At 50.4% G+C, this 27,668-nt stretch overlaps 1 protein-coding gene across 8 annotated transcripts in view; it reads right to left on the bottom strand.

Annotated features, from left to right (window-relative positions):
- Positions 1-657: 657 nt before the first annotated feature.
- Positions 658-27,668, bottom strand: part of KIAA1671 — a 187,016-nt gene continuing 160,005 nt past the window's right edge. For 4 of the 8 annotated variants that reach the window (XM_082417367.1, XM_082417371.1, XM_082417368.1 and 1 more), the window contains 7 exons: positions 19,052-19,170; positions 15,459-15,714; positions 12,393-12,567; positions 11,507-11,631; positions 9,320-9,462; positions 7,012-7,094; positions 658-5,767 (listed from right to left, as the gene is read on the bottom strand). In XM_082417367.1, the coding sequence (XP_082273493.1) occupies positions 7,016-7,094; positions 9,320-9,462; positions 11,507-11,631; positions 12,393-12,567; positions 15,459-15,714; positions 19,052-19,170 (897 nt within the window). In that variant the 3' untranslated portion in view covers positions 658-5,767; positions 7,012-7,015. Of the gene's footprint in view, positions 5,768-5,915; positions 6,557-7,011; positions 7,095-9,319; positions 9,463-11,506; positions 11,632-12,392; positions 12,568-15,458; positions 15,715-19,051; positions 19,171-27,668 lie in introns of those variants that run through there. The other 4 variants (XM_082417370.1, XM_082417369.1, XR_014251839.1 and 1 more) reach the window with 4 other exon arrangements.

The following is a 27,668-nucleotide window of genomic DNA, read 5'->3' as shown; positions in this document are numbered from 1 at the left end:
GATGCAGCCGCCACCTGCTGCAGATATAAGGGGGAAGACAGAGGTGCGACAGCCTATCAGGCCTGACTCCCCAACCCCCATCAGTTCCTTTAGGATCCTGAAGACCTACTATATGCCCAGATTTCCTGGGCCACATTTCTTTAACCTAGAGTTCTCAATCTTGGCCCTATTGCCATTTGGGGCCGGGTCATTCTGTGCGATGGGGTGGGAGGGCTGTCCTGCACAGTGTACAATGCTGAGCAGCAACCCTGGCCTCCACCCACTAGATGCCGGTAGCGCCTCCCTTCCCTCCTTGTGATAACTAAAACAACATCTCCTGTCATTGCCAGATGTCGTGCGGGGGACACAATCCACCCAGCTGAGAGCCACTGCCTTTAACTTTTGCCCACTGTTATCGCTGTCACCACCCCCATTCCGCAGAACTGTGAGGGTTCAGAGATACCCCACAGCCAGGAGGAGGCCGAATGAGGACCCAACCCCACGTCGAATGGAGATCCTGCTTTGTCTCCATCGGCCCCCTTTCCCAGGACCCCTGCTGCGCCCTCCCGCTGTCTGGCCCCCCAGCTCAGCACAGCGGAGAGACTGACTCAGCTGGGGACAGGCATGCATGCATGGGGGAGCCCATTCATTCACACACCGACACGCTGACGTCTCCAGTGCAGCTCGCGTCAAAGCTTTATTTGCTGTTTTCAGAGTCTGAATGCAACGTCTTTGTACATGCAAAGGTCATTTTTGTTTTAGGGCAGTCGACCAGATTCCCAACTGCTCTGCTGTGCGTATGAAACCTCTTTACAGTTACAAAATAGAAAAGCACTGGTAGACATCCAATACTCTGTGAGGTCCGGGAAGCCCCGTTTGTTTTGATGTTAAAAATATAGGTTTTTCTAGATGAATTCTCAGTCACACGATTAGAGATCATTTCTGGGACTGGATAAAGTGCCGGTCGACCACCTTCTGTTCAGAACTCCTGGAGCCTGTGAATTCATAAGGCAACTGCAAGGACACCAACTGGCCGGACGCTTCAACTTTCCTGCACACAGGACTCGAGTTCCTTTTCGATCGTGACTCAAATATCGGAGGAAGGGACCCAGAAGAAAGGTTAGGAAAATACATAGCGTATGTATATATATTTCCACTCCCCCCTCCACCTTACAAAGCATTTTGAGGATCATAATCGTCTGGGAAGTGCAGGACTTGTAGGATGTTGGTATGATTTAGGAAACGACACAGTACAAAATATCTTCAGTAACACAACAGATGACTTTTATGAGCCCCGTATTTACAGGATCTATAAGGCTATGTGGAATGAGATCATTCTTTAGACAACGGCATCACGTTTTTTTTTTTTTAGCAGGCGTGACGCCACCGGAGATTGCTAAAACAGTGCCAGGCTGATTCATGGGAGGAGATGGTGTGGTGCCAGCTGTGAGGGTGACTGTTTAAGGAGATTCTGGGAGGGCAACAGGGAGCGGCTGAGAGGTTACCTTGCTGGAAATCTCAGGCTGACTTTCCAGGAACCTGGCTTTCTGGCCCCCTCCCTGCAGGAACCAACCTAGACAAAAGAAAGAAATCTCTAGAGGGGTGATGGGGGCCAAAGGAGATACAGACCAAGACCCAGCACATTCATGCCTACTGGTTTTCTATGCGGTTCTATGTTTCCAGACCCCCGACTTGCCCAGAATTCCAACAGGGTAACTCCTGGCAGCTTCTCAGCACAGGGCTCAGATCCATCACTCCCTAAGGGGGTGGGGCCCAAGGTGGACCCCCTTCCAGATGTGGGGCAGGTCCGCTCTCCCTTAAGTGGCTCCCTCCTACCCCATGGAATCACAATGCCATGGGGCTCTTTTTTTTGCTTTCCTATATTATCACATGTTGGAGGAGGAAAGGCACAGTCAGAGGCTATAGAAGGATTCTCCATTACTGTAGTGACTCGCCACGGCATAAATTGGAGGGGGCGCAATTCCCGGTGGATAGAGCTTTTCCCCCACCTCCCTGCAGACCTCACCCTGAAATGCTAGTTTACACAAAGACAACCATCATCTAGCTTCCTGTATTAAGGGACAGGGCTGTGTGGGAGGGACCACAGGGATGGAGGAGGAGAGAGGGAGGGGCTGGCTTGAGAGTCCTCTCCTTGGGTGGGACGCTGTCTTCCATGCAGGCCCACGTCACCTTTAAGCAAGCATTTTGTTTTGGAGGTGATCCAATGACACATCTGTGGGTTTTTAGCTTTGTAATGACGCCTAGCTCCTGGGGCAGTCTGGGGGTATCGTGATGAAAAATGTAAATGGACAAGGCAGCTGTCAGCGCCAGGTGGGAGCAGCTGAGGTCTCCTTCAGGGAAATCATGCCTAAGGTTTTTCCAAATCCCCTGCACAGCCTCTAAGGTTGAAGACCTCAGGCTCACCTCTATTCCGATACCTAGAGTTGGCCTCACTTCTTCCTGGGAAGCACAAGGGAAAACACATTCGTCTGAAAGCACGTGACTTTGCTTGTCCCCTGCAAAACCTCCCCATCTGATTGTCCTTTCCCCGAATCCCGACGACATGAGGCCGTCCGGCCAGCATCACTCAAAGCCCCCAACATCCTAAACTCCACTGGAGTTTAGTGAGGCTTCTCTTCCACTGGAGCTTCTCTGGTGGTACTGAGAGATTCTCCACAACACTGCTTTTTGAGGCCTCGCCATGGAATTTTACAGGCCAAAGGCTTCTGTTACATTAGGCAAGAGACCATGAAGAAGGGGATCTACTGGAGGGGAGAAAGATATGGACTTATCAAAAGGCCAGCTCTCAAAATGCTGATGTGCAAAGGGGGTGTGGGGGGATGGAGGGGGAGAGAGAGAGTGAGAGAGAAGATACTTTAAAAAATCACCTATCTATCCATCTTATTTTTGATGCATTCCGTATAAAACTCTCATTTAAAGAAAGCCAAAGGCCCAGGGGAGGAGGGCTGGATGAGGGCGGGTGACCTGATTGCATACAAATGATTAAGGCATATTAAGTTAGTTTAAAAGGAGACAGATTTCCAAAGGTGGCTCCAGGCAAACTCAAGAAACTAGCATACAACCCCTTGCTTAGCCCCCAAGAGCTCACCTGGTTTAGAAAGAGGAGAAATAAATAACCCATTTGCCTGGCTATCTGCAAAGGCTTTAAGCATCAGTTGCTGCAAACTTCATTGTACTGATCATAGCGGGAGCCAGAGGTCACGGGAGCCTGCCCTGAGTAGGCTGCTCCTGACCCACTGTGACTGTCTGCTCAACGGTGAGGGGATGAGGCTGCTGTAGTCAGTTTCAAGGGGTGGACTCTATATGTCCTCATCACCAAGGAATTACATGGATTTTTATTTCCAATCCAGGTGTGGGAGGTTAGGTAGAAGACCTCCAGGTCAATCTTGTTTACAAGTGTTTTGCTTTCCTGTCGGGTATGCATGGGATGAAACGTGACTAATTCAAAACTGAGAGTTCTGCATGGTGAGTAGCGCTATACTGACTGAACAGAGCAAGTCGCTTCCTACAGCCTAAGATGGTACCAGGGGGCCTTCCCACCTCGAGAAAGGCAAAGAAAGACAGCAGCCGAGAAAAGACATCAGGGTCAAAGCACACTAGGAGTGTCTTTTAAAGAGGACCTACTGACCTGGACACTACAGCAAAATTGAAATAAAACATGAACTGGATCTTTAAAGAGTAAGAAAGAAAAATCAACTGAAGCAGTTCCTGAAAGGATTAAATCCCCAAATGGCCAGAGAGAACGGACTGACCGCAAACTCAGGGAATGAAGAGAATACAAACTATGATCAAGCAGGACCAAATCTCCAGACACACATGCATGAGGTTTCCAGATGCACAAGGTTGCCCGGGTGACAGGCTCCAACAACCGCCCATCCAGTAGCCGAAGCTCAGCCAACAGGACTCAGGGAGGGAGGGCCTCTCACCCCCACTTTGGTCACTGTCCATGGTGCTGAACCACAACCCCTCTCGGGCCCTGGTGTTTGTCTTAACCTGCAGAGACGGGATTGGTCTCCATCCTGCCATATCCAAGAGAGGGAAGAGGTGGTAAAGGGAGATAAGGGAGGAAGAAGATCTGAGGAGACAAATAGAGACTGAAGGAGGGGTGGCCAGGGAGAAGGGAAGCAGGTTTTGACACCATTTGCAAAGAATGGATTTATTAGGAGAGACTTTCACCTCTTGGGAAGTCCATTGCTGAGCAAAGATCCATTAAGAAGCTCAGCCCCAGTGCCCCTCAGCAATCACAGGCCGCCCTGTGAACTGCCCAAGCAACTCTCTCACACACGGGCATCTCCCGGGCAAGGTTGGCACAAAGTTTATGGCAACTCCAGACACGGCGGTGGGCCGGCTATCTCTGGGATGACTGCTGGAGCCTTGGGCTTAAGAGGTGGAGGAGGCTGGTGTGGAGGATTTCCAAAAAAAATGACAGAGTAGACATGACTGGAGACCCCAGAGGTCTTGGAGATTCCTGGGAATGAGCTTAGAGTTGCCAAGAAAAAAAGAGGCAAGGCAAGCCTATACTTGGTTACCTAGCGTCTAGCAAGTCTGTCCAGAGTTCCTGGGCTGGGGGTCGGAGGGACTCCCCTCCAGAGAAGGGCTTTCAGCAAGACCCTCCCTTCCTGCATTTGGACCTAGAAAAAGCACCTGGTCAGGTAGAATTGGGGGGAGGTTGGGTAGAAAGAAGAGGTGAGAAGAAACAAAAAGGACCTCTCATTCATCGTTTGTCCTGAGACCAACTGGGAATGGATCTTTTATGCCAGCAGCTCAGGTCATGTTCAGAAAGGGACTTTGGAGAAAAAGCCTCTTGGGTGGGTCTGATGTTTGGGAGGGAAAGGCACTGCCATTTGGGCTGCAGTTTTTTGAACCTTGAGGCCAAGGGACAAAGGTCACCCTACAGAAATCAGAGCTCGAATGAATAGGAACCAGGAAAATGTACACCAGGGTGACAATCAGAATTTTTAAAAAGCTTGGGGTAGGGATAAGATAACCTGAGATGATTGGATACTTCAAGCAAACTATTCACACGCCTCTCCTCCTGTTCTTTAACATAAAAACATATATACATATCAAAATTCAAAGAAAGTTGGCTGGATTATTGCTTTATCGCCTTCTAAAGCAAACAAAACGTGATGTACAATGGAACAGGCAAGCTCTGCACACAGCCCCACTGAGAGGATAAATACACTTGAAAGAATGAGGGTGGGTGTGTTTAAAGATCAGAACCGCTGATTCTTCGAGAGGGAGAAGGAATTCGCCAAAGGAGCAATCAAAGCCCCCAACCCGGTGGTACTGCTGGAACCACAGTTACAGCAGGAAATGTATGGTTTCATCTTCCTTGGAAATGTCCTTTCAAAAAAAGACCAGCCCTGGGTGGGGGTCGGGGGGAAGAGACGCTTTCACGACTCAGAACCCAGGGGAGACGGTCCAGCCTTACATCCATGTTCCTGGAGCTGCTGCAGGGGTTTAAAATGGGTAGAAATGCACATTTTTACATTAAACAAAACAAAACAAAACCACCAGCATGGACATTTCTGGGCCGCCTGGCTTCTTTCCCAGCCTGAAGTGCTGTCTGGGGAGACGGAGCACGTGCCCCGATCCGTCCGGGAGAGCCTGCGGTGAGGGGGGGGCCTTGCGCAGCCTTCTCCACCCGACAGACCGACCGACCGGAAGGGCCCAGGTGTGTGCAGGAAGCAACGGCAGCAGCGGGACCTCGTCTTCGGGTACTGACAGTTAAGGCTTGTTCATTAGACGTGGCAGTGCCCCCTGTCTGGAGAGGAAGGGACAGTCCTGGTGTCAGCAGGGGGAACGTGAGACGCCATTTCTCCCCATCATCGAGCCCTAAACACTTTTCTGGTGCTCCCCAAGACGGCCACCCCACAAGCTACAAGCCAGGAAAGACGACTTTTTTTTTAAAAAATTATTTTGAGGGGTGGGATGGGGAAGGCGGCGGGCGGCTGGATCTGATGGAATGAACGTGAAATTTAGGGTCAGGTCAGGGTGCCAGCATCGGTGTCCTCAAATGGATGGCCGGAAGCTTAACTGAGATATCGTGGGTGCAGCACTGAGCACCAAATAAACACAGGCTCTGATCCCTTATCCGAAATCCTAGAGCACAGATTTACTGGGGAATTTAGAAATTTTGAGTTTATTAGATACATATATACAGACATATATATGCTTATATGTAAATATTATGTAACATATAATACATACGTACATTATGCAACACCCCCATAATTAAGCACATAATATGCTTGCAGTATTATGTATGGATATTCATATAAAATGGGGAAAACAGAGTCTAAATAGTATTTTATCCATGCAGGTCAGGTTTTGTCACTAAATGAGGGATGGAGATGCTTTGTTTTGAGAGCTTTCTGGATTGCAGGTTTGTGGAGAAGGGGTGGTGGGTCTCCTGTGCTGCTCAGAGCAGCGCTGACTCTGACGGAGCAAGAGCCACGTGTTCCTCCCCCAGGGACTTCCGGTCCATTCTCAGGGAGCCCTCTGGACCGCTCAGCAACACGGGCGCTGCTACCCCATTTTACAGATGGGCAAACTAAAGTTCAAGAAGTTAAATCATTTGAGGCCCACAGTAGGGCATATCTAATCGTTCGATTTTTTAATTTCTTTCTTTTTTTCAAATTAATTTTTAATTATACAGGTTGTATAGGAATGTAGAAATTGGGGACATTTCAGACTAAGCTGTCCTGCCCGTTCAATTTATAAAGGGGGCCTGAGATGCAGTGAGAAGGGCTGGCCAAGGGCATGAGACCAGAGTCCATGCCCTTTCCACCCACCCCAGGCCGTCCAACTGTGTTTTTTTTTTTCGCTAAGAAGAAGCAGATCATTGCCACCCTCTTTACGGGAACCCAAAACACCCTCAACCACGTTTTCCCTTCTCTTTTCCAGGGTACAGTGTCCCAAGTCTCTGAGCCTTTGCCTCCCGGCCCAAGTTCCCTGCTCCTCGGATTGGAGGCTCTGTCCGGGTCTCCCCTCCAGAGCCCCTCATACCTGCTCAAGCTTGATTTTCATACAAGCTTTGCCTCTTCTTGGATTTCAGCTCCTTTAGCCACTGGGGAGAGGGCTCTTCCGATCTGAAACCGCAAAGGCAGTGGGAGTCAAGTGTGAGCCTGACCGAGGACTCCCTGAGGGACCCAATTCTCCTGCCGCATGTGGGTGGGGGCTGAGCCACATTCGCAGGCAGCAAAGATGCCCACGTCGACATGATTGAAACAGGAATTAACCAAAGTGCTCCAAAATGAAGAATGTTAGACAAATCATGGTACATCCATTCTGTGAAATAATCTGCAGCAGAAAGTCATGCTTACGTAAAATTATTTCCATCCATCCATTTGCCACCCAAATATCCATTCATCCTTCCATCTCTCTACCCAGGTACATGCCCATAAGGGTTAATTCTGTGTGTCAACTTGGCTAGGCCACAGTGCCCAGCTGTTTGGTCAAACATTATACTAGTTATTTCTGTGAAGGTATTTTATTTTATTTTTTAGATGAGATTAATCTTTAAACCAGTTGTCTCTGAATAAAGCAGATTACCCTCCATAACACGGGTGGGCCTCATCCAATCAGTCGAAGGCCTTAATTGAAAAAGACCAACCTCCCCAGAAGAAGAGGGAATTCTGCCAAGATACTGCCTTTGGCACTTGAACTGCAACACCAGCTCCTCCCCAGGTCTCCAGCCTGCCTGTCCACCCTGCAGAATTTGGACTTGTCAGCGTCCACAAACGTGAAAACCAATTCCTTAAAATAAATCCTTCTCTCTCTCTCTCTCTCCCTGTGTATACATACTATTGTTATGTTTCTTTGGAGAACCCTGAGTAAAACAATGCCTGTAAGACATGATAGATAGATAGATAGATAGATAGATAGATAGATAGATAGATAGATAGATAGATAGATAGATCGATCGATCTTATGTTTACTGAATAATAACAATAATTATTTGCGGGAGGTACGATTTGTTTTAACTTTTTTTAAAATTGAAGAACACACATCCAGAACTCACTCAGATCACAAGCGCACAGCTCAATGAATTTTCTCAAAGTGAGTACACTTGAGTCATCACCATCCAAATGATAACATTTTCGAGTGTCTTATTTTTTACTTTCTTCTTTACGTATTTTTCTCTGTTTCTCAGAATGGCTTGTAATGAGAACACTTCATTTTAACAAGAACAGTGAAGTCAAACAAAAACATCTGAAAATTTTTTAAAGAAAAAGAAATCATACTTATGAAGACTTTAATGGCTATGGGAGAATCGTCACATGAAACATGTAACCGGAAAAGAAGCTATGTATGTTGTATGTTGTAATCTCGACTACATTTAAAAAGAATGGAAGGAGAAAGGCCCAAACGTCACTATGGTAGTCTTCTGGCGGGGGGGCGGGGTATCAGATCGTGGGTGATTTTCTTCCCTGCTTTATACTCATTTTATATTTTCTACAATTTCTAAGGTGAGCATGTACTACTTTTATAATCAAACACATGTACACACAACACCTGACTTCTGTTGATCTCAGAGAAAGCTCCTGACTCCACAGTCCTGGATGGCTCAGGGACATTGCTGACCTGGCTGGGGGTGGGGTGGGGGTCTGTGAGGAAGGAGAGGTCCCCTGGGCAGACAGGGGTCTGAGTACCCCAAGCAAGGCTTGCCTGATGGTGGAGGCTCAAAACCAGGCCTCCTGGTCTGGGGGTCCCTCCAGCCCTGGAGAAACACTGGTGCCCTCAGCTGACTCCAGAGCAATTCTGGCATCCGCAGAGCAAGAGAGGTACCATCTCTGCCTCAGCCTGTCTCTCCCTCTCATCCTCTTGCTTTCCTGCTCCCCACAGCCCACTCTGTGCTCCAATAACATGAACAGCCTACAGCGCCCAGTTCTACCAGGCCTCTGGACCTTTGCATGTGCTGTGACTTCGGCCACCTCTTTTGTCTGCCATGACCCAGCTCGGGCATCCCCTCCTCTTGGAAGCCTTTTCCACACCCTTCCTCCTCAAGTCTGGGTTCTGAACTCTTCTCCCGCCTTCCTCTATCACCGGGGTCAGATAGTAAGTATTTTTGACTTTGCAGGTTATAGGGTGTCTGTGTCAATGTGTCAGGTCTGCAGTTGCATCAGGAAAGCAGCCGCAGACAATCCTTAAATGATGGCTGTGTGCCAATAAAACTTTATTTACAAACACAGACAGTGGGCTGAATTGGACCTGTGGGCTGTAGTTGGCCAACCCCTGCTCCATCATAGCTCTTCTATTACAATAACCGTATCATGAATAATCCCTAACTTTCATGTGTTAGCAACACTCTCACCTCTCGTCCTTCTCCACGCTGGAGGGCAGCACACGACTGCCCAGCACCCCAGGCTGGAATGGGGACTTGGGGGTCTTGGGCTGGGGGGCCCAGCTGGGGGTATCGCTGGGACTGTCCATCTCTGGCCTCTTGTGCAGCTGAGCCTGGGGAGGGAAGACAGGGGTGGAGTCTGTAACCTGCCCTTGGTCTGGGGAAGGGTCCCATCCTACGGCACTGTCACTGCATGGAGACAGCAGGGCTCCCAGAATCTGAACAGACTCAGACAGCAGACTCAGGGGTGGGGGAGATGCTGCCTGACCGTGGAGGCCAAGAAAAATCAGAGGTCAGGCTTGTAGTCCAAGAGGCCACCCTTGACCACTGGGATCAAACAACCATGAAAAATCCACACAATCACATTATCTTTGGCTGAAAAGCCACCATGTGTGGTGTCTTCATCACAGGACGCTCCATCTCCTTTAGTTTCCTGAGAACCCCGAGATGGAGACAAGAGATGCATCTTACAGCTGAGGTCCGGCTCTTTTAAGCTCTTTGCTCCTGTGAATATGAGTAAGTGACGTTTCTGACTACCAGATTTGCACAGGGAAAAGGCAGGGTGGATTCCCACCATTTTTGGAGGGCACGCAGGGAATGGGATGGCTTGGAATGGTGTGCCCAGAATTCCTTTGGGGGCTGCGGGGGGGTATGATGGTGGCAGGTGGCATCTGTCTCCAAGTCAGTGCTGGCGGAGCCCCCAGCAATAGTGGTCATCACCGTCGTCGGCCCTGCAGCTTCTGTGCGCTGGGCATCCAGCGTCTGGACTCCACCAGGCGTAAGTTACATGACACACGTTTCCAGGGTGGAGACTGGCTTTCTCTATTTTATAGAGGAGTAGCCTAAAGGTCAAAGGTTGAGCAGTTGGCCCAAAGTCACATGGGTTTCAACAACTAGGATTCGTCCTAGGTCTGCCCAATTCCAACTCCAGGGCTCTTTCGAGAAAAAGCCTGGCAGCCTCCCTAGGGCCTCTGCTCCCTCCTGTAAGCAGGGCCTTTCTCTGCTCCCTGTGTTAGGCTGCCCTGTAAGGCAGCCTTTGTTCCGATGCTTCAAAAAAGAAGTCAGAAAACCTCTGGCCCAGGACAGTTGCTGCAAGACATTCATGTTTTGAAGGCCTGTAAAATGAATTACAGGGGCAAGTATGCATCCGCTGTTTATCAACTTTTTATTCTTGCCAGAAATGACATGAAAAGCAAAGCTGCCATCTACTGAAGGAATGGCAAGTTCACAGCCCCTAACAGGAGGCTCCCTGGCCACACGGAGTGTGGGGTTGAGAAATTCCACAAACAACCTAGGCTTCTTTGTCTTGATTTCTTCTTCAGTAAAATGGGAGTAAAGAGCTACCTTCTTTAGGGTTGCTGGGGACATAAGACGAGTTTGCAAGCACATGGTGCCTGGGGATAAAAGAGGCCCCTCTCTCGCTTGCATTAAGTACCGCTGCCTCCCAGGACCTGTGAGATGCTCGGTGGAGCTGAGGGTGGGGAGACAGCCCAGCCCTGCCCTCAGGATTCCACAGTCCAACTGGGATTGCGGTGCTATTTAAGACAGATTAATGTGGTTCCAGTGCTGACTTCTCACATTGTTTGGAATCAAAATAATCATTTTATGTGCCTCCCACCCCTAGCACACCAGATTCCTCAAGAACAGAAGCCTGGGCTAGTTCACTCCTGTTTCCCAGACATCCAGCACTGGGCCTGATGCCTAAGGTGGACTTTTAACCCCTTTTACAGATGAGCACATGGAGGCTTAGCTGGAAGACTAAACTGAGCAGCCGGTGTGGGGGCTGGAGGAAGAAAGCGGAGATTCAGAAACACAGGATTACTGGAGAAATCCAAATAAATCAGTAGTATTGTTCATAGCACCGGGCCAAGGCCGATGTCCTGGTCTTGATAATGTACCATGGCCACGGGATGCTTTAGCACTGGGGGAAGCTGGGTGAGGAGGGGGTACACGGGAAGTCTCTCATACTAGTTTTTCAACGTCTCATGAATCTTCAACTATTTCAAAAATTAGACAGAGAGGGAGGAAGACAGGAAGGGAGGAAGGGAGGGATGCAAGGAAGGCGAGAGGGAAGGAAGGAGGGAGGAGGGTGAGAAACATGGGCCTGTCTGTTTTGCTGCCACAGGTAAGCATAGCTCTGGGCATGAAGTCTGGTACCTTCAGCGCTGCCGGGTCCATGCCTGGAAACACGGGCATCCTCTGGGGTCGGCTGATGGGCGTCCTCTCAGCTCTGGGTGTCTTCTCCTCCTCATCTGACTCTTCCTTCCTGGGGGATTTCTCCTCTGTTGCAAAGAAAAGGGTACTAAAGTCACTGGCAGCCTCCATTCTGAGATTTTGCTTCTCCTTAAAACTCTTCCATGGCTCTCCATCCACAGATCAAGTCTAACTCCTTAGCAAGGAATTACAACTCTCCACGAACTGGCCCTGCCTTTCTAGCTTGATTCCTGCTATTTCTGGCTTGGGAAACACTGAACCGCTTAGAGAGACGACCTGCCCCTGCCCCCGCCACACCCATGGAATGTTCTTTCCACACCTCTGCCCCTTTGATCCTGTTGATATTTCCATCTGGAATACCCTCCCCTGGCTAATTCCTATCTGTTCTTTAGGATTCAGCTCAAGGTTTGACACGGAATGTGGCCAAAGAAGTCCTTAGAGGAAAATGCATAGCCTTAAATAATTTATTAGAAACCCAAAAAGACTGACAATAAATGAACTGATCTTTCAACTTGAGAATCTAGAAAAAGACCAGCAAACAAACCTGAAGAGAGGATAAGGGTGAATTTAACAAGGATAACAGCATAAATAGTGAAATCCTATTAAGTTGTCTCAGTTCCTTGTAACCTGTGGAGCCCCAATTAATATATCATCCGCAAAAAAATGTTTTACCTAGTTTCTAATAAGCTTGGTGTAATAAGAAACCACAGTTTCCTATGTTATTGTGTTCTAATATCCCACAGCCTTCAAAGTCAGAAAGCTCTTCCAGGGTTTAACCTAAATCCTTCCTGCTATCCAATGTGCTACCTGTGGAGGAAAGGGGGCATACCTGTGGAGTCCTTGAACATCCACGTGCTGTTGGCCTCCTCCTCCAAAGGAGACCTGCTCTCCGACTCGCTGACTCGGCTGCGCCGGAGGGAGTGGGAGATGGGAGCCCGGCGGCGGCTTCTCTTGCTGAGCTGCACCCGGGTCTTTAGGGCACTTGAGTCGAGGACTGAGGTTTGCTGTGGGAGTGGCAGGGAAGAAGAGGGGGAAAAAAGCATGGGAAACATTAAATGGGGGCATCACCCAAGGGACGTGTGCATAGCTGCGTCGATACACAATGCTATTTAGGTGGTACTCGGGCCAGCATTTCCGCATTTCAGTAGGACTGGAACACTCTAAGCCTACTTTCTCTGTGAAATATAGCATGTAGGCTGATTCCAAGAATCAAATAAACCTTGAGCGCCCCACACAGTGCCTGGAACACAGTGGGCACATAATGGAAATGGCTTTCCCCTCCTGGTGACATCATCTGAGCAGGTAAGCTAGAGCAGTACCTAACAGGAGCTCAATACATGTTTGTTTGTTTGTTGAATGAATAACTGAACACATCATCTAACTAAATCCTGACAACAACCTTATTCCACACAGGGTCCACGAGCTGAGAGGTTCTCAGTGTGGTCCTTCCTCTACCCACAGTAATTCAGGTGCAGGTGGGAGCCGGTGGAGCAGCCTACTAAGTACCAGGCATTTGTTTTCAAGCATCACACTCTGAGCAGAGGCGGGTGGAGGGTCAGTGATGGTTTCCAACATCACCACCTTTTGTGCTGAAAGGGCTGGGGGCAGACCACCTGGGTAGGCCCAGCAAGAAGTTGGGGCAGCCTCTGGCTCAGTGATCTCCAAGGAGATAGTGGTGAAGAGCTCGGAGCTTGGGCTTCAAATCCCGCTCAGTTCAAATGCCAGCTGTGTGACCTCAGAGCAGGGGACTTACCCTCTCTGAGCTTGGGTGGCCCTATTTGTAAAAACGGAATGATAATAGTATCCCCTTGCTAGGGTGATTGAGAGAATTCAGGGAGCCCAGGCATGGAAAGTCCTGGTTCCAGCAGCACCTGACCCAGGCTCATAGCCGAGAGCTATTCCTACGATGGGCTTCTCTCTTCCTGGCCAGCTCAGGTCCTGGCATGAAACGTTGGATTCTTCCTCTCAAGTCCACTTTGGAGAAATTCTGTCACCCAGGGCCTTTTAAGTTAGCGATAATGAGCTAATTTCAGTGACTCATTTCCCAGAGTTGGTAAGTGACAGACACCCTATTGGGGGCGGGAGGAGGGGGCTGATATCTGCACAGCTGTTTCCCAAACTGGCTGCGATGCTGTCCAGTGGGGGGATTTGTGTGGGGCTGGTGGAAGTGGGGGAGAGATGGAAATCATAAAGGGTCCGCCGTCCTCAAGAGGACAGCATATATCTCCGGTCGCTACTAAATAGAGCGGGTTTCTCAGACTCAGAGAAAGCAGGAGGGAGCCACAGCAACGCAGGGGCTGCTGAAGGGGGCGTGGTTCCATTCCCCAGGGCCACCCTTGCAGCCTCAGGCTGGTGCAGAAGCTGAGTCCTTCCCTAGTGTCTCGCCTCCCCTTTCAGCCTCCAAACACTGCCTGTGGGAGACCTCGGTGTTAAATAATTGGCTGGACCTGTGCTTAGGGACACTGGCATTTCAATCACTCAGTGGCCACTTCTGTTCCCTAATCAGCAAAAATGAGGGAGTTCCTGGTGGTCTAGTGGTTAGGGTTTGGCACTTTCACTGCCATGGCCCAGCTTCAGTCCCTGTCGGGGAACTGAGATCCTGCAAGCTGCTCAGTGTGGCCAAAATTTTTTTTAAAAATGTTAAAAAAAAAAAAATAGTGTTGTCTCTGGTTATGTGAAAGGATAAGTTAAAAAAAATAAAATAAAATAAAAATGGGGCAGGGATTTTGCCTCTTGGGCTTAGTGTTCCAGAAGGTAAATCAGGAGAATTATGCTATGGCACAGTGACATCGTATGGGCATGTAAGCTGGAGCAATGCTTGGGACATAGCTGGAGCTCAATAAATGGTTGTTGGATGAATAACTGAATAAATCACCTAACTAAATCCTGACAATCTGCACCCTGTGCATGTTTATATAGTGGGGTGCCCCAATGGAGACTGAGTGTGTGCCTTTCCCCATTTCTGCCCTTATTTAGAGATGCCAGAGAGAGACCTTGACCATATTTAGGAAGGAGAATCCCATTTGAGGCCCTAAAGGAAGCCCCACACCCAAAGCAGTGATGGTCCTTCTCTGGGGGCACCTGTGTAGCCATCTCTAAGAATGTGGACGTGAGGCTTCACTGAGGAGACAGGGTCCGTTTTGGATTTTGCATCATTTAGATGTTGCATCCTCAGGAGGGTGGGCAGGTAGCCCTATTGTCAGGGAAGGAGAATAATAAGACCCCTGTGTCTCAAGGATTGAAAAGGACAATCTGCCTGACCCCTGCAGGTCTAGAAGGGGCTGGGTAGGAGGCAGTTGGACCTGGGTGGCTAGCGTCCTGTGGGGTGGCTCTCCGTGGGCCCCAGAAGAGCTGAGTTCTGAGGGCTGCCCACGCCTGAGGAGGCTCCCCTTTACAGACAGACTTAGATTCCCTGGCTCCAGGGACATGGTCCCACTTGGCAAGGCCTTGGTAAGAACCCCCAGCAGAAGCGGTCTGAGCGAAGTCCAGGCTGCACGCCTAGATTTGCAGACCTCAGGCAGACACCTCCCATCCGCCAGGGGTGAGAGGCCGGATGGCCTGTTCACCTAACAGGTGAGGGCTCAGCTCAGTATTAATTTGTACACATGTGATTGCATTCAGAGCTGTGGAGCCCACTGTACTGGTTACAGGTGGATAAGGAAGCCGAGGTTCAGAGAGGTGAAGACAGTTGCCCCAAGACACACAGCTGGTGTGTGGCAGGTACAAGCCTCATGTAGACCTCAGTCCCATCTCAGACTGTGCCCTCTGCACCCACCACAGGGGGCCCTGGCACACAGATTCTACCAGGGAAAGGGGTAATTCATCGGGAGATGCTAGAACGTCCCTTTGAGAAGAAATGACTGTTTCCAGCGTGTGCTCCCAACGACTGACTTACATGGATAAAGGAGAAGTCGTCCACCCTCTTTGCGGGGCAGGCGTCCGGTGGGGGCGGCCCCTCCATCCCGTCAGTGGATTCCAGGTCCGTGCTGGATCGGTCCACGCTGGTGCTCTGCTGGTCCTTGGAGCAGTCGTGCTGGTCCCCAGCAGAGGTGGCCTCCGTTTGGGAGGACACGGAGGACACGCGGCTGCTGGGGGGCTGCTTCTGAGCCGACGTGGCACTGCTGTCCGGGGATGGGGACTCGGGGGCCAAGCTACGAGAATGGAAGGAAGGGAGGGAGGCCTGGTCGGGCAGGTTGTTTCAGAGACCTGAATTTCAAGGAAGGGAAGGGGCAGAAGGTAGGGTGTGGGGTGTGCTTTATATGCCGGGAAACAAGAGACAGAACATCCCAGTTAGGAGAACCACTCTGGGCCCAGCCAGGTGCTGTCCATGGTGCCTCTAGAATACCTGAACAGGTGCAGAATGGGTGCAGAATGTCCCGTTCAAGACCCTCTAACCCTGCGCCGTCCAATACGGGAGCCACTGGTCACATGTGGGCCACTGGGCCCTTGCAATGCGGCGAGTGAGCGCTGAGCTGGGCCCTGAGTGCAATCAGTACACACTGATTCCCAGCACTTTGAGTGAAAAAAAAAACGAACGTAAAATACCGCGTTAATAACTTTATAGTGATTACATGTTAAAATGATAGTATTTCGGGTCTATTGGGCTCAATAGAACATACTGTTAAAATTAATTTTGCCTGTTTCTTTTTTACTGATGTGGCTACTGGAACACTGAAACTGCATGTGTGTCTCAAGTTTGCAGCTTGCATTGTATTTCTGTTGCATAGCACTGATGTAGACCAAATAATCACCGGCAGTCACCAGTGGAAGAGCAGGAGGTGGGGAATCTCCTGCATTGTTTCATCCATCCATTCATTCACCCATCCACTCATTCATTCACTCACTCACTCACTAAAGATTTATGGAGCGCTTACTATGTGCCAGGCCCTGTGCTAAAAACCGTATCTATCATTCCATCCTCTTCACAATCCTACAATGATTACCCTATAATCCTACAACGTCCACAACCCTAGGAGGTAGGATTAACCTCAGGAAATTAAATACTAACCTCGCTAAAGATGAGGAAACCGAGGCACAGAGATGTGAAGTAGCCTGCCCAAAGGGACAGACGTGACCCCAGAATCCAGGTCCATGGCCCTCTCCTCCTGGAATTTCTGCCCATAATGTATTCCAAGTACCACTTGGATAATTGGAACCACACAAGATAGAAAATATGTCAATAAATCAAGCCATTAAATTAAATAGGCTCCCTGCTCCCCCCTTGAAAAGACCCCAAAGCCAAGAGCACAGGAAAGCCTTACCCTAAGGAAGGGGGGACGGGCACACCAGACACCACCTCGCTGATAGGAGGGTCTGCCCTGAAACACCCCTGAGCTGCACCCTTGGGCAGAACCTGCAACCCAGGTGTACTGGTGTTTCACTGCAGGAGCACAGCCATGCTTTTCGTCAGCTCGGGGAAGAATTTATTCCTTGGAATAGGCAGGATGTTTGGGTGTGGGGTGCGACTGAGGCAAATCCACAAAAAATGAGGGCAATACCACTGCGGAGGCTGCAGGTGGCGCTGCTGCTCAGGGCTGGGAGCACAGCAGCTCCTGGGCCCTTTCTCGGAGGAGGAGCTGCAGTGCCTCCGGGAGACAGGAGGGGGCGACCCCAGGACACAAGGGAGATGCCAGGTCCCAGAGGGAGAAGGGGCCTCCCAGGGTCACACAGCGACCGCAAAACCAGGACACCCAGGCTTCCAGACTCGCTCACTGATTAACACATATCACAGGTTAGGAAAGAAAACAAAAAGCCTTCGTGGGTACTGGAAGGAACCTGTGCTTCCCTTTTTCTTACCCACTTCCAATTCCATCAACCTCCACCCAGCTTTAGTACCAATGCCAGCTGTGGGACATAAACCAGCAGAGGGGTGTGGCCGCTCCTGACGGGTGGGGGGCAGGGGAAGGAGATGGGAGACCTGGGTCTGAGTCCAGCTCACCCATGGACACACCATATCCCTGGGCGTGAAACCCACAGATGAGGAAACTGAGTCACACAGTGACACAGCTGGTAAGTGGCCATGCCGGGGTGGACCCAGGTCTCCCTGACTTCAAAACACCGTGCGGGGGCTTCCCTGGTGGCGCAGTGGTTGAGAGTCTGCCTGCCAATGCAGGGGACACGGGTTCGAGCCCTGGTCTGGGAAGATCCCACATGCCGCGGAGCAACTGGGCCCGTGGGCCACAACTACTGAGCCTGCACGTCTGGAGCCTGTGCTCCGCAACAAGAGAGGCCACGACAGTGAGAGGCCCGCGCACCGCGATGAAGAGTGGCCCCCACTCGCCGCAACTAGAGAAAGCCCTCGCACAGAAACGAAGACCCAACACACCCAAAAATCAATCAATCAATAAATAAATCTATAAAAAAAAACAAAACAAAACACCGTGCGATCCTGTGGCCCACCGGTGGGAAGGGTGAGCTGAGAACACGGCAAGCCCACCCCCGGTGTCCACGAAGCCGCTGCTGTGTTCGATCCCCCCCGCCAAGGGCGAGAAGAAGAATTGCATTTTTAAAACAATGAACAGGTGCAATGTATCAAGCTCCTACTAAGTGCCGGGAAATATGCCAACTGCTGCACAGGTTACCCTCCTGACAACCCCATGTGCCTCAGTCTTTGCCTCTGCAAGATGGGGCAATAGGATTAAATGTTATGTTTCACTGCTTACAACAGTGCTCGGCCCGTCCGCTCAACACATCTTGGCTCTTTTTATGAGCGTCATTCCCTTTCTATGGAGAAGGAGCGTGAAATCTGGCAAATATAACTAATTTACCCAGGACCTCACAGCCAGCTGGAGTGAAGCTGGAATTCAGACCTGCCTGCCTCCTGAATCCAGGCGATGCTCAGTAACCTTCAGGCTTCTGCCACAGTCATAATAATATTCCTTCCCAGCCAGGCTGACACCTGAGGGGCCCTACAAGCCTCTAACAGCGGTGATACTAAATGCTGACATAGCTTATAAAGCAGTATCTGTAATATGCTCCTATATTTGTAAACACACCAAATACATACAGAAAAAAGTCTAGAAAGACAACAAAAAACATTAATGAAGGTTATATCTGTGTGCTGGGATTAGAGGCGATTTTCATTTTCTTTGTTAATTTTTTTTTATGGTAGTGAAACACACGTAACATGAAATTTACCAGTAGTGCATTCACAATGTTGTGCAACTATCACTGCTCTCTGGTTCTAGAACATCTTCATCTCCCCAGAAGGAAATCTGGTCCCTGTAAAGCAGTCACTTCCCATCCCCCCTCCCCCCAGCCCCTGGCAACCACAAATCTACTTTCTGTCTCTATGGATTTGCCTATTCCGGATATTTCATATATCATTTTAAAATAAGTTTTTTGTACATTCTAAATTTCTGTTTTATAAAAAGAAATGGTTTGCTCTTACACTTACAGACAAAACAGGTCCTACTTAGTAACAGAGAAATCAGGAGGCAAATGGGCCACCCGGACTCCCGCCCGGAGGCCCCGCCCCGCGCGCCCTACCTCTCCCCGCTCCGGTGCTGGTCCAACCACGTCCCATACTGGCTGTCGGCTTCCTGCACGAGGGTGTCAGTGTCCTTGGCCTCGGGGGTCCGCCTGGAGAAACACTGCTTCAGCTGATCCTGCGAGGACAAGCCAGAGGTTTCTATCAGGGAAAATGCTCAGAACCTGGTCCCAGCTGGTAACTCACACCGCATCGCCCCCTGCTCGAACCCACCTCAGCTCCCTACTGCTCTCGGAAGCGGGTCCAAACGTCTGCGCTGGGCACGAGGGTGACCTACCATCCGGGTTTGCCCAAGACATCGCAGGATGCAGGACGGCGGGTGCCAAAGCCAGGCAAACTGACATGAAGGGGTCACCCTCCCGCGCCCTGTGTGGGTACCACCCTACCCCTGGCCAAACTTCTCTCCATCCTCACTGCTCCCAGGACTTATCAGTCTGGTCACGGTGCTCCCCCATCCGTCCCCCGCCACCACGTTCCCACGGTCGCCATGCTTCCACCACCAGCGTCGCCAGCACAGCCTTCGTGGAGCATTTAAATTGTCCCCGGTGTTGATCAAGCTGTCTGCATATCACCTCGCTGAGCTGCAGTCCCATGGCAATCCCATGAGGTGGAGCTCATTACAATCCCCATTTTACAGACAAGAACACTGAGGCTTAGAGAGGTGAAGCGACATGCCCTCCATCAAACAGCCAGTAAATGATGAGGTGGGACTCAAGCTCGGGCAGGGGGCTTGGACTGCAAGTCCAAACTGGCAACCACTGTGCCCCACGCAGCCCGGATCCCCGGTTCTGTCACCACCTGCTCAGTGACTGGTCTCTGCCCTCAGCCTGGGCCCCAGGGAGAGGGTCCTGCTAACCACAGCACTGGCCAAAGGGCCCAACCTGGTACCTGGCACATGCTGGGAAGCCCATAGATCTCCATCAAAGTGCTGGCCTCCCTAACTTGTTCACTCGACAAATTAAAAGCCCGTCCCTGGTGACTGACTGTTGAACTGGCTGACACTTGGGCCTCTGTGTTATTGATTGGGGAGCAGCTGGAATGTTCAAGGCAAAACCAAAACTCCAGCCCTTTGGGTGGCCATTGGCACAATAGTAATTCAAATGGCCTTGGCTTCTGAGCTTTGAAGGATGTTCCCAGTCACCATCTCTTGATGGCTTTTATGAGGAATACGGAGAGAGTTGGGGGTCACGGGGTGAGGGGGTGAGAACAACTTGGCCCCCAATTCCAGAAACACCAACAGGAGCATCTCACTCCTTGTGTTCCATTTGCGGTCAGGAGGCATGTTCTGCTGGAATGTGCTTTGGAGCATGCATCTCCTGCTCAGAAACCTTCCACGGCTCCCTACTGTCCTCCTGCTGAGATCCAACACCCCTTGTAATTGAGCCCCAAGTTTCCTGTCCAGTCCCATCTCCTACCCCTGCCCCAAACAGACGCCCCATCCCACCCACCGAGACCTACTCACTGCATCCCACACAAGCCTTACCTACCAGCCTCTGTGGCTTTGCTTGTACCTTTCCCCCTTCCTATCCATCCCTCCCACCCCAAGCCATTGCAACAAGCCACAGTGATCTTGCCTTCCCCTGCACTCTCCCTGCCTACTCTGGACTCATTTTTGTGCCAGGTAAAGTTTGACATATAAGTTATTTATGAACAGACATCTACTGAGCAGCTACCATGTGCTAGGCACTTGAGAACCAGGGGTGGGGGTCACTACACAGATTCTGTAACTCAGCCGAGGCAGCCTTTAAGATCGGACACTCCATCACCTTTGTTCCCCACCCAGAGCCTGCCTGGCACCCAGTAGGTGCTTAGTGGCGGTGGGCAGACTGCCCTGCAGTAGCTTATCTTCCTCCCAGTGGGGAGCACGCCTCTTCACAGCTTCCACAGAGCCATCCTTAGCAGAGCAAACACGTGTGGTCCTGCAGAGTGAGCAGGCTCCTCGGGAAAAAGCTCTGCTGTGTGACCTCAGGGCTTTTGTCTCCCTCTCTGGGGCACAGGGACGTGGAAAGATGCCAATGAGAAGACCCACATGATAGCTCCAAGGGCAGGACCTGACATTCAGGAAACACCCAATAAATGCCCATCTCCTTCATCATTCTCTTTCTCTCACCTTTTGGGGACACTTGCGTACCCCATGAGGGGATGCTATGGGTGAGGTATGTGCAAGGATCCCAGGGAATCAGGATAAACCTCTCAGTCACCCTGGTAAACAACCACACTCACACACCCGCATTTCGCTGCCTGTAGATTCCTTTTCCTCGTTACCAAAATCACAAATGCTTGTTGCAAAACATGTCAAAATTACAGAAAAGCACAAAAAATAATATTTAAAAGTCACCCATCAGCCAGTGACCATATTCTGCCATAATCCTGCCCAGAATTTCGTCTGGGTCAACTCACTTAGAGCACCATCGTTAACGGCTGAAGAATATTCTGCTGCCCGGACACAGCATTGTTCCTTTAATCGATCCCCAAGTGTCATGGCATTTAGGTTGCTGTTCACCGTTATAATCAACAATACGATGAATATCCTTGGGGCTGAAGTGACACATCTCTGATGACTCCCACAGGAGAACTCCCTAGGCAGAGAATCGCAGGGTGGAGGGGTAGCGTATACAAGCCAGCCTTGGAACAGTCCACCCAAACTGCAAGCCCACAGCAGCATGCGAGGGAGGCTGTTAGCACGCCTGAGGGATTCAGTCAGTCCCCAGGTGGGGAAACTTGGATGTTTTTGCCTTGAAAGGTCACCTGACATGGTCAGACGCCCAGCACCCTTAAGAGAGTTCCCCCTGGGACCCAGGAATGGAAGTGGTCATCTGAGCATGCTCCCAGCTGCTCATTGCTTTCAAAGTTGTCACAGAATCGGCCATTCCCTAACTTAACCCACCACATGGGTCGGATTCGGAGGCCAGAGGTTGGGGCCTGGGGGTCTGCCTCTGGTGGACTCGACATCCTTGTCCCCAGCAGCTTGCAGATGGCTGCAAGGTGGATGCTCGGTCTGTGCCCCGTGTGTGCCAAGCTCACATTAAGGCAGAAAGGTGACCGCTCAGGGACAGCTTACAACTCAGGGTTGGGGCGGGGAGAGGTTGCTGTCTCTGCTCCGCCCCAGCTGGGTGGTCTGGTCAAGGGACTCCACCCATCCAAGCCTCAGTTTCCTCAGTGGAAAACCAAGGGTTGTTTTGAGGCTTCAGGGAGATAAGCCCTGGAACGCGTTAAGCTCAGTGCCTGGCATATAGGTGCTCAGGACACAGGAGCTGATGCGATCAGAACCAGGTTCACGGCCCTCCCCAGAGTCAGGCAGGTGGATGGACTCTTGGCAAAGTGTGATTCTTCTCGGGCCCTCAAAACCCCCAAGAGATGGGGATCTTTCGGTGCTGAGTGATGGAGGAAGGGATCTGCAGATGGGGCCTCTGGAAATCAGCATGGCAAGTTCCGAAGGATGCTAAGGGGTGGAATCAGGGCAGGAGGCAGGGGAATGTTTCCTGACCTCCTTTGGAAGGCTCTGGGCAGCAGGGTGTGGGGGGAATAAATGGTGCTCAGCAAAATACACTGGCTTCTATGCATCCCCATTTGCGGGCCCTCCTGCAGAGGTTTAAGATTCACGCTCAGGGATCTGTAATCCCCGCAGGCAGGGATGGAGGTCTTCTCCCTCCACTGCCTAAAGCCAGACTCAGGATTCCAGAGAGCAGCATCCCTGACTCCTCTGTCACTCTCATCCCCGTGTCGGATCAATCCCCAAGCCCTTCAAAGTCTCCATCAGGAAGACCTTGGCCAGCTCTGGGGTCCCCGTGCCTCCCTCACCTCTGCTCCCCCCCGTCCCCATATATTCTCTTCCCATTACACTTTCCAAAGCTGAAATCTAAGCCTGCAGGGTCTCTGCTCAAAACCCTTCAGTAGCTCCCCAGGGTCAAGTCCAAACACCATAAGGATGGCTTGTGGGACTTTCATTAGTGGGGCTCTTTCCCCACCATCCCCCATCTGCCCCTCCCCCATCCCCAGGCCCTCCCAGCCCCTCCCATTGGCTGCTCCATCCCACTTTCCTCCTCTCACGTTCCTCAGTTGGCTATCCCTCACCTCCAGACCAGCTGGAGCAGCCACCACCACCTGGCTGTCGTTCAGATTCCAGCTTTGCTGGCTCTTCCTCCAGGAAGCCTTCCCTGAACTCCCCTCACCCAAGGCTGACTCAGGAGCCAGCTCCCACCATTCCCTAGACCTCAAGTCTCTACATCTGTGCTGTCCAATATGATAGCCGCTAGCCACGTGTGGCTATTTAAATTTCATTTAAATTAATTAAGATGTTAAAAATACAAAGAATCCAGTTCCTCAGTGGCTGTAGCTATATTTCAAGGGCTCCATAGCCACGTGTGGCTACCATATTGAACAGCACAAGATACAGGACATTTCCATCATGGCAGAAAGTTTCTACTGAAGAGCACTGCTGTAGAACTTCCCAAATTATATTCATTATAATTGACCTGTTTTTTTTCAGTCTCCCTTGGATGAGTACTATTTCTGGAGCCAGATGCCTGGATTTAAATCCAGGCTCCATCACATAGATCCTGTATTCAGGCTGTGTGACCTCGGGCAAGTTACTTAACCTCTCTGTACCCCAATGTCTGGACAACGCAGATGTTAAGTATTTGGTTGAATGCCACCTCAGTCACTATGTTTTAACACAGAACCCCCAAATCTGGAGTACTCCAGGGGTTAGGATCATCTAAGGGAATTGATCTTGCAAATGAGGCTTAAGAAATCAAGCTGTTTGTCAGTACTTTCTCCCACTAGTATCCTGGTAACCTTGTGTGCAGTGCAAATTATTCATGTCTCGTCACTGTAGCAGACCCCGGTGGCACTTCAGGTCAACAAGCCTTGATCTTCACTCCCAGGGCTACGAGGCCTCAAGATCAACCACAGAAAGGGCCCAAAACTCTTCTGAAACTTTCTGAAAGTCAGGTTTTTAAGTTAGTTTTAAGGCAGAGTGTTCTTCCAAATCAGTTCTGCCTTTCGGGCTGCTATAAAAGCCCTCTCTGTCTGCGGATGAGTAGATATCTACAAGGTGGTCTGAAAATACATGATGGATAAAGAGAAGCGTTGTCTGAGGAGCACACGTGTCCAAATTAGTCCCGCATTTGGGTCATGGGCAGGTCTTTTTTTTGACATGCACCCCTGATGGATATCAACCAGCCACAATCCAAATTTCAGCTGTCATTTGTCACACCAAGTCATCACATCTTAACATTTATTTTTTTTTTTAAGATTTTTTTTTTATGTGGACCATTTTTTAAAGTCTTTATTGAATTTGTTACAATTTTGCTTCTGTGTTATGTTTTTTGGTTTTTTGGCCATGAGGCATGTGGGATATTAGCTTCCTGACCAGGGATCAAACCTGCACCCCCCACACTGGAAGGCGAAGTCTTAACCACTGGACCACCAGGTAAGCTGCGAATCTTAACATTTAGATCTCCAAGGACCCTTGAGTCCATTCAGCTGGCCCTTTTCAGATGATAAACTTTTTCAGATGATAAACTCAGAGGCAGGGATTGCTCACGGGGAGTGAGAGGCAGAGCTGGTGGGCCTGGAACCCAGTTTTCTGGGCTCCTTCCAGCCCCCCACCTTGTCCAGGATGCTTCAAGAGGCTCAGATGAGGAAATGCACTTTAAAATGCTCTAAAAAAAGCCTCGAGAACTTGGCGGGTTTAAAAACCACTTGCTCAGGCTAGCTCACCAAGCCCCAAGCTGGTGGTAGGTGAAAATTCTAGGCCCTCGTCTTGCAGGCAAACACGACTGCCGCAGCCCAGGACCTATAATGGACAGTTTTCTAACACCCAGGCTGGGGAGAACAGCCTAACAGACGCCTTTGAGGGTTGTGTTTAAACAAGTGGCAACACATGTCCTGAAATTTAAAACGTGCATACCCTCGACTCAGCAATTTTAGTTCCAGAAATTTATCTCAAGAAAATCATTAGACACGCTCACCAAGACCTATGAACACAGACGCTTCCCCGCAGGAGAGCAAAGATTGCAAAATATTGGACATAACATTGCAAAACACTGGAATTGTCCTAAATATCCAGTAAGATGGGGATCAGTGAAATACAATATGATATATCCACATGATGGAATAAACACAGCCAAAGAAAATGATGCTCAGAAAGAATATTTACTGTCACAGAAAGAGAAAGACGTCTGCCTTATACTAGCAAATATTATTTTTTAAAAAAAGGTAACAAAACAGCACATGTGTTGATACCAGCTTTGTAAAAACAAATATGTAAATGCATGTGAGAATAAGCAAAGGAAATCTCCAGAAGTTTCCACAGAAAACTGATACCAGTGGCACTGTATGTGGTGAGGAAACGGGCTGTCTTTCTGTTATTGATGATGATTTTAGTTAGTATCCACACTTGTGATTTTTTTTATCCCAATATCATCAGATAATAAAATTAAATAAAATTAATTAAATCATTCCTCCAACACTATCATATAGTAGACATCACGAACTAAAAACAAATCAGAAGGGGGCCCTTCATTTCTTAATCTCTATCAGAGGCCAGCAAACTCTTTCTATAAAGGGCCAGATAATAAATATTTTGGGCTTTGTGGGCCATGGGGTCTCTTTCCCAACTTCAGCTTTCCTGTCGTTACCATGTCAGTAGCACAATGTCTGTGTTCCAATAAAACTTTATTTACAAAACAGGTGGCTAGCTGGATTTGGCCCACGAGCAGTTGGCTGATCCCTGATCTATACCCTTTAGACTGTCAGCTGCATGAAAATGGGGACTCCTTCATCCACTGCTGCACCCCAGTGCTTAGAACCATGCCAGGCCTGGAGTACTTGTTGAATAAATATTTGCTGGAGGAATATGTTTCTGAAAATAACTTTTCTGCCCTGAGTAGGTGTGAGCTCCTTACCCAGAAAAGGCCGTGTCATTAGGGAAGGAGTGAGGAAAAGAGAAAATATTATGCTCACGTGTATTTTGGGGTGTCTGACACATCAGCCTGGGAAAGAAGCCTGAGTCAGGACGGTGTTTGGTGGCCTGCGGCTGACAGGGCAATTCAAGATGTGCGTCCCCCTCCCCCCTCTGCAACTGGACACTCTCAGCTGTGCAGTGTGCTCTGGTGTCATGGGACCCAGGCTGGGGTGACGCTGGCTCTGTCCCAGTGCCCCCGGGGCCTGGTGGCACCTCCCTGCCTTGTGCCCAGATCAGACTTGCGCAACAGCTGAGCAATAATACTAACAATAATATCAAGGGCTAACATTACTGTGAGCGCTGGTGATTATCATGACCTTTCACTTTGCCATCTAATGCTCCCAAACAACGCTATGTGGTAGGAACTGTAATGGACCCATTTTACAGGGGAGGAGACTGAGGCCCAGATAGGGGACCTGACACACCCAAGGTGGCACAGTTAAAATGTGGTGGAGCTGCAATTTGAACTTGGTTTGCTTGACACCTAAGCCCCAAAATACTCCCCCAAACTGCTGCATTGTCCAAGCTCTGGCTTGACATGGAGAGCTTTGTAGGGCCTTCAATGACCATCTCACTGATGGGAAAATTGAGGGCCAGAGAGGGGAAAGGATGCCTGGTCATGCGTCGAATCCAGGTGTCCTGATCCCCTGGCCTGTGCCTGGTTACCACAGTGCATTCCCTAGCTGCACCCAGGGTGGGGCCTCAGGCCCAGAGAGGGGAGGAGGGGGGCAGCAGGCCAAGGATGGGCCGAGTCCCCCAGTGTGTCTCCCATCCACCCTGTACCCCCTGCTCCAGGCTCTTAAGAGCACTGTCTGTCCCACCGTGGCCCGCAGGGCCTGGATGTCCAGCGCCCACTCTCCTGGCCACCTCTTCTCACCCTCACTCCCTCCCCTGTGCTGCAGCCACAGTGACGCCCAAACGCCCCGTGCACCTTCACAGCACAGCTGTTCGCCTGGCTAAGGGCGGCCTCCTTCACACCGCAGCGTGCGTGGTGGCCCCTCCGAGCAGATTCCCGCCCGAGTCTAGGTCCTTGTCCTGTCCCTCCGAGCCCTGGCCTCGGCTGGGGGTTCTCAGCACTTGGACGGTTCCTTGGATGCCTGTTCCTCCCAGTACACACAACCTCCAAAAGGGGAGAGCTGCGTCTCGTCACCATTGGATTCTCGGAGCTTAGTTACAGCTCCTGGCACAGAGTTAAGTGCTCACTGAATAGGAAAGAAGGAGGGAGGAAGGGAGGAAAGAGGGAAGGTGGGGAGGAATGAAAAAACGAAAAGGAGAGAAGGGAGAACAAGGTAAGGCAGTCAGGCCAGAAGGAAACGGACAGGAACAGGGCAGGACAGAGCCCTAGAACGCTCTCCCAGTGCTGTCAGCAAAAACCCGCACGGTGTCCCCTCCCTGTGGACTTGTGTCCCAGTCAGGAGGCGTCGGCGCAGTTGATGGGCTCCTGGGAGTCCACAGTGTCACCTCAGGTGGCAACGCAAGCCAGGCCTTGTGCCCCTGCCCCTGCCCCACGGCAGGGCATGGTGCTTCCCGGGGAAGGTTGGTGGGACACCAGTTTCTGACCCCTCTCAATGGGCTCTGGGAACAACAGTGCAGTCTGGCCAGGTGTGGCCAGGTGTAGTCGGGTATAGCCAGGTGTGGCTTTGTGT

This window comes from Balaenoptera physalus (assembly GCF_965194825.1).
Source record: "Balaenoptera physalus genome assembly, chromosome: 12".
Classification (NCBI taxonomy): domain Eukaryota; kingdom Metazoa; phylum Chordata; class Mammalia; order Artiodactyla; family Balaenopteridae; genus Balaenoptera; species Balaenoptera physalus.
This window is presented reverse-complemented; position numbering and strand designations above follow the sequence as displayed.